Source organism: Notolabrus celidotus, chromosome 3, assembly GCF_009762535.1.
Source record: "Notolabrus celidotus isolate fNotCel1 chromosome 3, fNotCel1.pri, whole genome shotgun sequence".
In the NCBI taxonomy this organism is placed as follows: Eukaryota; Metazoa; Chordata; class Actinopteri; order Labriformes; family Labridae; genus Notolabrus; species Notolabrus celidotus.
In genome coordinates, this window is record NC_048274.1 from 31,568,430 (window position 1) to 31,581,337 (window position 12,908).

General features: G+C 40.8%; 1 protein-coding gene across 2 annotated transcripts in view; it reads right to left on the reverse strand.

Moving 5' to 3' along the window:
- Positions 1-3,015: 3,015 nt before the first annotated feature.
- Positions 3,016-12,908, reverse strand: part of trip4 (thyroid hormone receptor interactor 4) — a 98,857-nt gene continuing 88,964 nt past the window's right edge. For both annotated transcript variants that reach the window (XM_034680938.1, XM_034680936.1), the window contains exon 13: positions 3,016-3,361. In XM_034680938.1, coding sequence (XP_034536829.1) covers positions 3,297-3,361 — 65 coding nt within the window. In that variant the 3' untranslated portion in view covers positions 3,016-3,296. The remainder of the gene's footprint in view (positions 3,362-12,908) is intronic.

Here is a 12,908-nt window from a genome sequence, read left to right on the forward strand (position 1 = left end):
ACATTCTCTGGGTGGGAGATTACCGGGAGGGCTGGTGCAATTATGCGTTCTCATGCTGAATGGAGTTGAGCGCAGAGTTGCAGCTAATCTGCAACTCAAACAAGAGTAAATCTAAGCTAATCAACAGTGAATTACAATGCCAGGCACAGGCAAAAACATAGCAACACTGGATGGGTGTGTGTGTGTGTGTGTGTGTGTGTGTGTGTGTGTGTGTGTGTGTGTGTGTGTGTGTGTGTGTGTGTGATTCATGCTATGCTTTTCAAACCGTGGTGAAATACGCCCTCAGGCAAGAAACAGCTTAGTGGAAAAGCCACTCAACACATTTGGAAGGGAATAAACACACAGCGATGTGAGTGCAGGTAAAATGTTCAAACGCAAAATAACATTGCACTGGCAGAGTGTCAATGGGAGCCTGTTACAACAGCACTTCAACCAGGGGAAGACTTCACAATAAAGGTATCTGAAACACTGTGTGCTCTGGATTATAAGCACGAAAGACTCTTAAGAAGTCTAAATGAATGTTATCAGTGCATGTTATGTGGCTCATGTTATGGCTCCAGAAGAGACTGAAAACCCTGCTCACACCTGGTGTTAACATGCATCTCGGCCGAGCTGATCACAAGCTTTGAGTGCTGGTGTGTATAAACACAAGACGCAATATGTTCGTTGAGATCTCAGGGACAACTTTTGGAGGGGAACATGGCTGTATATCGCAACATTTTTTGACAATGAGTGCTTCAATGGGTTCTAAGAAGAAACAAAAACAAAGATAAAGAGTGTCATCTGCATACGTTTGTTGTGGGTAGTGCACCACTGTTTCCTGTCAGATATCATTAGCCACTTGGGTCTGTGCAAAACCAATTTTTTCATACATACAGAGTACTGAAATGAGATCCAATAAGAAAGCCTCTTGATATGCAGTTAGAGACCACTGTTACCTGTGATCAGATCATCCAAAACTACTGATGTCGATACCAATGGTTAAAACAACAACTGAGCTGACAGCTGATTTTGACACCAATTCCTGCTGCATTACTTTTGACATTTTTTAGAATCAGCAACAAGATTTGAATGATCTAACATTGTTGCTGTTGTTGTAAATTGTGGCTGTCTCCTCCTAAAATGTCACTGAAACATGTCGTACAAACTGCTTGTTTCTGATCCATCTCAAAGACGGTGTAACTCTCCCACACCGCTGACATTTGTTTTTCATTTTTTGACCATGAAAACAAATCAGACGTTTTTCTTCCCAATAAAACCTCTTCAGTGAAGCAGCAGTTAGGTGAAGTAGCTTGCCAGCATTACACTGATGCAATAGGAAAAGATAAGACATGAAATTCATCAACTACTGACATCAGTGCATTGCATGTTTTTTTTCTTAAGTGTGCCGATTTCTGTCAACAGGGCTGACATCGTTGGATGCCGATGTTTAACTGATACATGGATGCATCCCTACCCTAAAAATACAAATGCTAGTTGTAAACAGGGTCTTAGTATTCTTCACATCCTTGTTTTCCTTTAAAGAAGGGAAGATTTTTTGTTTAAACTATTTTTCCTTTATTTAATAAGGAAGTCCTCTTGAGACCTGGCCATGGTAGCAGTTCATTTGAAATCATAACACATTAAAGAACAACACAAAAGGAGAAAATCACAACAAAGACAGCAGCATGATGGGTAGGTCTGAGGGCACCCTTTAAGAGCAGGGTTAAAACATATCTTTTAGGTCATTAATAATAGATAGTTCAAGGGAAGACCTGGTCACAGGGACTCATCCAAGCCTTATTCTGAAGTGTAGCTCATTTTGTTCAGTTGTAAACAGGATAGTTAATGAGCGCTGAACTGTTTTTAACAACACGTGATACCATTCATGATAACTACTGATTCTGCATGTTCCTATAAAGTATTCATTAACCGATTCACTCTCGTTAGACGACTCTTTACTCAGGAGTTTGCATCCAGGAGTCTGTCATTCCAGCTTTGGATTAAAAATGTTAGACAAGAATGAAGCTTGACATGAAGAAGAAGGCTGGTAGATTTAGAAGTAGTACAAAATCACATCATTTAGGACTGAATATCTGCTGGGCTTGGGCATTTTGAAGAGAATATGGATTTTTGTGTCAGTACCACTACATCTTTAGCAATTTATAAAGAAGACATCAAATTTTCATCATGGCCTAAAAAGAATTTAGACTTCAGAGGATGTTTCCTGCCCCAAGAAACTTCTATTATTAAGATGATGTAAACGTCAACTCAAATAGCTAAAGGCAAAACTGATATCCAAAGGATTATCCTTTAGAGAAACCAGTGCTCACCTATTACATCTGCTACATAAGCGCAGAGGAAATGCCATCAAAGAAGTCCTGGACGAACAATAAATGAGCAAGTCTTAGGGTATATCTGATGTTGGCTTTAGGTTCATTTGAGGCATGAAGTTACAAGTAAGAAGTCCTCATGCCATCAGCAGTTTCTTCTTCCCCTCCAGTGCTTGTGAGGTAAACAACAAAACAACAAACTGCTGAAGTTGAAACACAATGATGTAAGGAATGTGCACATGCATGTATTTGATTAGGCTAAACAGAGTGTTGCTGGGTGACATTGGGTCACGCTGATGAACATAATGAGTGTGATGATCTGCTTGACGACCCTGTATTTCCTAGCTGGAGCCCTCTGCGTCATCCCCCTTGCTGTGCCAGTGCAAGGATCTCATTGACATGAATGAGAAGGCTGTGCTTTCTAACACAGGGCTATTGTTGGTCAAAATGAGGCCTAAGGTGTGAGGGTAATAGCTGGTGATGACGAGGAGAGCAGGGCAGCATTTGTCTTGTGGTTAAAAGGTGCTAAATAAAAAATGAGGCGAAAATACTTTCTGCTGAGGCGATGAGTTGAATAAAAACAATATAAATCAACCTTTAGTTCATTCTAGTGCTTCTAGAAATGGCATCCCTATTTAACAAAAATCATTCATTTAATTCTGAAAAATCAGTTTTTACCGGATTAAAGAAAGAGAAGCACAAATAAAGCATATTATACTTTTTATTTCTGCAAACAATCAAATAGAAAAGCAGGAGGTGAATATCTGTACAAAGTATTTTGTATCTTGCCGCATCTGTCTGGACGATATTCCCTTGGCTAAATGCAAATGTCAGTGATTAAATATGCAATAAAGCTGACATTGTCAACTCAGCATTGACAACCTTTGATCAAATGTTGGAACAACCCAATGAAAAATGTGGCAATTAACATGAATATCCATGTTCCCTCGGGTCGATTTCTCCTGATCACTTTCCCTTCTGACATCACTCTGCAGCTGACGGGACCAGCCCCTTCTTGGCGCCCTGGTGGTACTGACTCTCCAGCTTCCCTGTGAGAGAAAGGGGGTGAAAGGGAAGGGGGTGGGAGGGGGAGAGAAAAGAGGAAGGGATGAATCAAAACACCATCAAAGGGACAGAGTGACCTTTCTGAGAGCTCAAGGCCTGCTGATTAGAGGCGGCCTCGGAGAGACAGTGGAGAGAAAGAGAGAACGGCTGAGCGAGATGGAGAGAGGGGGGGAATGACGAGGTAAAAGGCCAATGAGACCTTTTATTCCATGACAAAGAGCGATTAGACCACAGCCTTTGTAAGAAGCAAAATAAGATGTCTTTAAATCCAGTTCTATAGATGTGCTGTAAGGATAGCTCTAACAGTAGCCAGACATGCAAAAAATGTGCGGTTAGTTTAAAACACAGGACTTGTTCATGACAGCACTCGGCGGCATGTCAGTGTACTGTACATTATCTGTACTGTACATCATGTGAATGTCTAGAGAAATGATTTGAATGTAAACTGCATCCCTTGGTGTATTTGTGGCAGAATCACATAAGATGTTCCCAATATTCAGCGTAGAGGGTAGATGAGATTGCATAATGTTTTGTGTTTTTAAGAAGGGAACATGTAAAATATTTGATCAAAAACGTTTAGCCGTCACAAGTTTGTCTGTTTTGTGCTACTGTATAAATATGGCAATGCAAGATGGCGGCCTCCGTCCTGCTGGAAGAGGACCCACTGCTTATTTGGATATTGAAGCTAGGGTTGGTAGTCATGGAAAACTAGCATGAATTTGAATGTAGCATTTCCTCAGGACGCTGTCTAACCCCTCCCCCCCTCCCCTCGGAGCTCCTCCAAAACGACGTCCCTGCTCACGTGCACGAGCGCCGCTGATTCGTGACCATATGAGTGTGACTGATTCAAAACCGGTCCTCAGCACATCGTTTGTGTTTTGCACTACGTCAACTCATGTCTCTCTCAGCGGTAAGAAAACACCAAAACATTATCATAGTGAAAGTTAAAAACACAAACAAACATGAAGTGTACGCGCAGGAGGCGGGCAGAACGGCAGGATGGGATTTGATTAGTTTCATATTTTGGACCCTAAAGGCGAGGGATTGGTTGGTGTTTTCCCAGGTTTACTCCGGCTGTAGATAGCAGCGTTTTTTTCGCTCTTTTTTAGGAACACATTATGTATTGATTGCCATCAGGACATAAAGATCATTTTAACCAGTATAACAAAAAGTGTATCTAAATCTGACTACCAACCCCAGCTTTAAAGACTAATTCTAAGTTAACAAAAACAAAAATATTTTTAAATTCAGGTGATTATACACTAAATACTCATAAATATGATTATTATATCCACTAGTCTCAGACTATCAAGTCTGTACCACTAAATGCCTCTGAATATTACACACTGTACCTTTAGTGTGGCTAACTTCAGCAGAGCTAGCACCCCCAGCCTTCGGTCCTCTTTGCAGTTTAAAGTTCAGATTGTGCTGGTTACAAATGTCTCCAGTTGAGTGTTTACTGACAAACTGGGCTGCTCTACAGATGCTGTCTGTCATCTGTGCTTGTATATATCTGAGTAGTAGACATATGACATTTTGGTCCTTCAACAATAAAAGTATTAATCAGTTCAACTGAGTTTGTCAACTACACACATATCCCTATTTTAAAGGTGAAAAAGCTGCTGTTATTTTTTCTGTAGATTTAAATTTGGTGGTCTTGTTGACTTTTCTTCATCTGGATTTATGAAATAGCTTAAATCTAATCAAAGTGGCTGTGATCTTGGGGTGGGGGCTTGTTTGGAGGAGGGCAGATGGTGTACAAGATGACATCATCAGCATAACAATGGAAAGAGCAACAACTAATAAGCATTACTATGAACGCAGTGAAAAAACAAGGGGCCTAATACTGACCCTTGTGGGACCCCATTATTAACCAAGCTGTTTGAAACTATCTGCAACAGTCCAAAAGATTTGCTTTGAGATTCAAATGTTCAAATGCTCAGTAATAACTCAGATATCACACCTTCTGACAGTGTCTCAATACTCTCCCCCTTCATGTTTCCAAGGAATGTTTATATCAGTGCATGTTTCTATGGCTGCCAAGAATGTAACAGTCAAGTATTCTTTCATTAATACGTCTGGATTTTGTAGCTGAGCCAGCAAACAGCACCTGCATGAACTTGCTGATTAGCAGACAACCATTTCCAACAGTAGCCTCCATTGTTGTGAGAATTTCCACAGTTATAATTTGTTGCTTGCTAACTCATGTGAACCTCTGCTGAGAATGTTTACAAAGATGAAAACAGCTGAGAATCTCAAAGAGGGATTTTGTCAGGTTACTATTTATATAACGCTTGTAGCTATGGTGCGTAAACAAAACCCCTGCAGCTACTGATCCGAGTTGACCTCCTCATCTACTCTGACACTTTTCTCTCTCTCTCTGAGAAGCCTTAGCAGTATCGATCACATTTTAAGATTCTCCATCAGAGCTCATTCTCACAAACTGTTCTCTGCTGCTTTATCCTTCTCAGAGCAAAACAAACTCTGCTGGGTTTTGATAACCTGTTTGACCCTATCCTTAACTCCAAGGCAAATAACCACCCAGAGTCTATGTGGCCAACGCGAGCCTCCTGCTTGTCGAACCACTACATTAGCTGGCTGTTTTCCCCTTGGCTGAGGCAGAAGAATGATACAAGTGTGACAGGCAGGGAGGTGGTTGTCACTTGTGCTTTCTTTTCATGTTGTCACGTTATGGCTGAACTCTGCAGGTAGTAGCAGCATAAACAAGGTGTTTAGGAGAAGTGCTGTTTGCTCAACATTTCCTAGCATGTCTGAATGGCTGTCAGTGTCAGTCTGTTCTGCCAAGAGCAAGAGCTGCTTAGGCATGGAAACACCTCTGGAATTTCTGGGGAACACTGCCAAAACTTTATCCAAGATTACTCTAATGATAAACCCCTTATTACAGAAATGCATCATTCTTTCATCCCGATGGGTGTTTTGCAGGAGAGAGCCAAAGTCAATATTCTAAAAAATAAATTGGCTCGGGGAGTTTTACGCTGTCATTACAAAGTAAAATTTCAGTGAGATGAATCAGCATCTATAAAATGAAGGGTTTATATAAATCAATTCAAGCACTGACAGCACTCACTTTGTAGTTTTAGTGAGGTTGTTACTTATTTGGCGCACGCTAACACAGTAAGCCCAATATGCACAGAGCATAATGCATTCCTCTTTGACCGAAATGACAAAGTGCAGTGCTGAAATGAAAACAGAGAATGTAAAGTTATTTTCTAAAGCAACATTTTTCAGGACTACAGTATGAAATCTATCAAGTGATAAATCAGATTTTTTGGTGTGAAGAAAAAGCCCAGTAATTATGGATTTCCAAGCTTGTGGCTTGTAAACTGATCATTAAAGCTCCTTTGAAGAGTTCTTACCTGGTTATGAAACTAAATATTGACATAATAAATATGGATGCCTCTTCAGGAGCTACATTAGCATAATGAGGCTGTAAGACTGGCTGTTAATAGTTATGTTTAATACCTGAACCCACCAGGTGGGTAGGTGTTAGATGAGGCAAATAACAGCATGCTGTAGAAGGAGCATTTTTTGTCTACATTTACCATGCAAATATGTTCCGAGTGATACATGTGACTGTTAAAAGAAAGCAAGCATGGGTATAGTGGTTGGCCTTGCAGTTTGAGTGCTTCCTCCATGTACAGAGGCGCTAGTCCTCATAGTCCTTGCTGATTTGACTCCTTGCCATGACCCTTTGCTGCATGTCCTTCCCTGCTCTCACAAGAGCTTTCTCAGGTGCAAATTTAAGTCGCAACACTACATAATGAGTTTGAAACATTCACACTGGAAAGCAAAATCTTTTAAGGTTTTGCAATTTGCCCTACAGCTGCATGCACGCCCCCTGCTGAGAAGTGCATGAATCAATGAATAGGATAAATTAAAAGTACTATAACAAAAAAGAACATTTTCCATAATTGTTTGAGGCACTTGCGACTAGTTCACCAAGCTGCAAACACAAAGCTGACATGTATACCTTCTAAAAAACAGTTAAACAGGTTGCATTTTACACTTCCAGTTGAAATGAGGCAGCATTAATATTATTTCAGTCTCACAGCAACCTGGCAGTTGTAACTAAAGTAATCTTTTTATCTTTTGTTTCCAGCTCCTGAGGGAATTATTTGGCTCTTTAGCTGCTAAATGCTCCATTAAGTTCCCTCTCTAGTTGCTAACAAAGTCTTCCTACCATTTAGTGGTAGTGCTCGGCAGGCGGCTTTATGGTGACTTTAGAGCCTTTTCACAGAAAACGAGTGCCTGCTGTGGCTGAACTGTGCTGTTAGAGTGCTGAAAGTGAATCATAGACTGTATAAAACATGGATATAGTCTGTGTTTGGTTTTTAAAGAGAAGTGTTGAAGGCAAAGGATTATTGAAAATGCTGACAACCAAATTATTTTCAACAGCTACAACGTAACAACATGTACACTACCAGTCAAAAGTTTGGAAACACCTTCTCATTCAAGGGTTTGTATTTATTTTAACTATTTGAAACACTTTAGATTAATACTCAAGACATGAAAACTATGAAAGAACATATTTGGAATTATTTAATGAACAAAAAAGTGTTAAACAAACTAGAATATGTTTTATATTTTAGATTCTGTAAAGTAGCCCCCTTTTTCCTTCATGACAGCTTTGCACACTCTTGGTATTTTCTCAGTCCGCTTCATGAAGTGGTCTCCTGGAAGGATTTCTAATTAACATGAGCCTTGTCAAGAGTTAATTTGTAGAATGACTTGCCTTCTTAAAGGTGACATATCACGCTTTTTTCATCAATATATATTGGTCTAAGAGGTCCCCAAAACATGTCTTTAAAGTTTATGCTCAAAAAAACACTTTGAAATCAGATTTTGGCCTGCCTGAAAAACACTCTTCTTCAACCCTCCTCAGAACACTCTGTTTTCTCTCTGACCACGCCCCCTCAGGAAGTGGATGTGGCCTCGGCTCATCGGCACGTTGATCTAATGTTTACATGTTGGCTGAATATACACGGCTGCTCACAGATCGCTTTACTTCAATCCTCTGAATCTGATCCAGAATCTGATCCTGATGGAGAGGCGCCTGTAGCAGGACCTTTCTGAAGGATTGGTCACAGATTTAGTGTTTCTTGTTGTTTTATTTATCAGTATGTAGACATGTGTCTTGGTACACAGCTATGAACATGTAGCTATGTGGCTATGCTAACTAGCTCTAGCACTTATCCATGATAAATAAAAATCATCCACTAGATCTTCAAATCTGCAGACATGGGGAGTAAAACTGACCTCTGCCAGAAAGGCAGCAGGACCTTTCTGAAGGATTGGTCACAGATTTAGTGTTTCTTGTTGTTTTATTTGTCAGTATGTCGATGTGTCTTGTTACACAGCTACAGCTACTACATGTAGAAAAACGGAGGAAGGGTTGAGTTTTATTTTATACAGTCTATGGGCTGAACAAGCTCCGAGCTCTGACTTCGTGACAGACCGATATTGTTGTTACGTAACAAAAACACATAAGTCTGAAACGGCTCGTTTTAGACACATTTACAGAAAGGTGTAGAAATCAAAACAGGGGCAGAATGGATTTTTTTCATTCTCGGGGGGTTTGTAGACATGCCAGGGACACATATTTCAGGTAGAGAACCATTAAAAAGTCGATTTTGCATGATATGTCACCTTTAATGTGTTTGAGACCATCAGTTGTGCTGATCCGAGGTAGGGTTAGTACACAATGGCTAGCCCTATTTGACTACTGTTGTAATCCATATTATGGCAAACCAAGATTATTTCATAGTTTTGATGTCTTCAGTATTAATCCACAATGTTGGAAATTATTAAAATAAATAAAAAACATTGAATGAGAGGGTGTGTCCAAACTTTTGACTGGTAGTGTACGTTTATTCTGCTGTGTCCTAATTATTCAAATGTATGCTCTGCTCCAAGCCTTCATATCATCTTGACGGGTGTTAACATACTACTGTAACCCCATAATGTGTACCCATTAAGAAATGAGCTACATAGACCTAAACCAGGAAGTTGACCTGTTTTTTTTTTACTGTAAAGTTGGGCATTTTAACATGGGGCCTTAAGGGGATTTCTTGGCTTTTGGAGACAGCCTCAATTGGACACTCTAGGAAATGCACTTCTGATTTGGAGCGAACCATCAGTTGAGTTTGGAAAACCAAACATGTTGAAATAAACAATCTCTGAAATGAGGGTATTTGCACAGCCAGGTGATGATGTCTGGATAACCTCCTTTTCTGGAAGTAGTCATGGAGGGCATATAAAGGCAATACAAAAATGCTTATTACATTATTCTATTGTTGATGAGTCATCTCTTAATTATTGTGATTTACGTTTGAGTACAACTAAGTTAAAGTATTTACAGAGCTAATAAGACTTGGACTGGTTTTGCAGAAATACTAAGTCCAGTCCAACAGTCCAAGAGCTGAGCTCAAAATGTACAGAAATATCCTCGACACATGGAGGAATAACAAGGTGATATGTAACTGGCCACCTACAAACAAGGGCAACAGAAACAGCGACACAGTACAGACTGTACAATAAAGTGGGCCTTGTTGTCACGACTGTCAGAGGAAGTACCCTGTGGTTGAATGAACAAGTCAGACTCATTATATTCCCCAGGAAGTCAATCCAGCACTGTTACATATTCCTTGGGTGAAGGCGACTTTTGTTAATGGCTCTGGAGCTGCTGAGCTGTCGCATTTCAGAGTAGGTGCTGCGGAGCCGAGAGAGAGCTGGAGGGAATGCAAGTGAAAGTGGGGGAGGGAAGGAGGGAAGGAGTGAAGGAGTGGGTGGAAAAAACAGAGAGACAGCAAAAATGAGACAGAAGGGATGAGGAGAGGGACGGAGAGAGAGAGAAAGAGGGGGAGGGAGGGAGGGTTGCTGGGAGGAAAGGATACAGATAGGACAGCAGGAGAGGTAGAGAGCAGGAGAAACAGAAAGGCTGGCCCATCGATTGGCTGAGATAATTTCCCATTGATTGCTGCACTGTTTGGAGATTGCTGGAGAAAGGTTTATTGCCCACATGCTGCAGCTGGGGAGGAGGCCATAAAATAAGCACAGGTTGTCTGCACAGGGCTAGCTCTCCATCATCAAGACCGTAAAAACACACACTCAGCCACACATGCTCACACATACACCACACTTCAATACCCTTCTTACATATTCGCTAATATGACTGTATGCATACTATTCCCTTTACACATAATGGAGGAATGTAGCTCATCGCTGATGGAAAGCGCACTCAGATAATCCCTTGAAAATCCAGGGGCAGCAGTGCAAGGAGTATTTATTAGATTGCAATAGAGGTTCATTGACATCCTCCCTGACATCAATAACATGCAGCCCCTCCACTTCCTTGCAATAATAATCACAAGAATAATTGTGTGGTCGCTGTTTCTCTTTCTGTGAGAGTCACTGCCCACGCACTGGAGAATAAAAAGGATGGATTTTATATTCTATCTTTTTATTACACACCAGTCCCAATTCACCTGAATAATAAACCTAGGACAGCTTTGCATGTACACTCTAACCACATGTTGGTACACCTCCAGATGACACATTTTTGCACGAGGAAATTACTCCCTGACTACAAATGGTGACACAGAAAAGGAAAAGTTAAAGTGGAGCACCACCGGCTCTGTGATTGAATGTAACACCTCCAACTGTATCTGTTACATTGGTTCCCACTGGGCTCCTGCAATAACCAATTCAGAGTCTATTACAAGTACACTGCCTGGAGAGAAAGCAGTTCACAGCGAAAACGCTGCAACAATGAGAATCTCAATGGCGGGATTTAATGGTCTGAATTCAAACATGATGTCAAGGAATAAATTGTGCAGCATATTTTCAAGCTGGTCATTTTTTCCTGCATGTGAAATCCAAAAGGACGCTCATGCAGAGGCTGATGTTTACAGTCTTCTTTTTGGTATGTGTTGTAAAAGCTGGTGTTGCTCTATTTTCTCTCCTTTAACAGACATTGTTATGGATCAATTAGAAGAAGGGATGCCACAATCCGATCCTGAAATTTGATATCAGTCCATAGCTGGATTGGGTTGCAGTGACAACAGTCAAATCTGTAGAGAGTAGAATATAAGTCTGGGGCCAGTCTAATCAATTCACTTCCTTGCTATTCTGTGTTCAAGGCAACAACATGAGCGTACTACATCATGTGTCATCAGCATGCTGGTGGGTCTGTGAGGTTTGTTAAGCAGAGCCAACATAGCACAACAACAAAGGCTTAGCAGTGGATTTATCGCTTGTTGTGCCACCAATTTTTACATCTTCTTGCAGTACCTGCAAAGTTATTGTTTCATGTTGCTGGTAGCATAGTAGGGATGGGTAGTGAAGTTCGAATATTCGTTCACTTTGTAAAAATATAAGACTTACTTTGAACATTTTCTTATTTTAAAAGTAAAATTTTTCATCGTTTTACCAGTGCCTGGTTGTAATATAGTATTCCCGCCAGACGGTGGCTATAGAGCGTCTTAAAGCTGTTTGCTAACCGCATTAAGTAACAGGAGAAGAAGATTGCTAACTGCATTAAATAGCAAAAGAAGAAAAAAACATTGGCGACAGACGCGGCTATTATCTCCATGTATTTTCAGAGACAGCATAGCTGTAAAATGTGAACATACATGGCACGCCACGTCACAGATACACCGGCGTAAAGCTTGAGACAGATGCTGTCAGTGCCTGCTACTAGCAGCAACTCGTCCTGCTGCTGGGTAACGTGACTGCCACACAAACGGGCTGTTAATAGAACAGCTGTCTGTGTATGGGAGTGTGTATGGGAGTGTGTATGGGAGTGTGTATGGGAGTGTGTATGGGAGGGGGGGGGGGGGGGATTATTCGAATAGATGCCAATGCTATCGAATAGTATTTTGGCTTGAAATGCCCATCCCTTTTATTATAGTTTGAAAGCGTCTAGAGAAGGTTCCCAGATGTACTGTTTGGCACCAGCAACCAAGTTGTTATAAACAAAAGATTCTGCTGCCTGGTTGACCACTTGGTATAGTTTGCTATCACTGATGAACTCTTATCAACAAAGTTAGAAGCTGTGTTAGCACAGATATCTGGAGTTCTGACGTTTGCCTGTTATCACAGTAGATCGGTTAGACACAAGCTACACAGTGCACAGTACTTAACTCTTAGCTAACTTCCACAGATCACACAAACAAGTGGCTTGATTTTGACTGCCATAAAACAAATGCTGGTCACCTGACTAAAGTGCATGTCATTTTGAAACAATTCTGGCATCATGAAAAAGCCATGGACAACATGGTAGAGTGTATCTTAGACGTATCAATCAGCTCGTATACAGAGAAGCTTTAGTGTCCCAGTTTAGTGTCACAGTTTAATGTCACGGTGTGTGAGTGATGCAGAGACAGAGTGTAGAGTAGATAGTGATAGAGTAGACAGTCTCATCCCCACAGAGACATGCAGGTTATGAATTTAACACTGTTATCAGATCAGTACTCTGTATCGGTGATACCCAGAGCTGAGGTTGGATAAAAG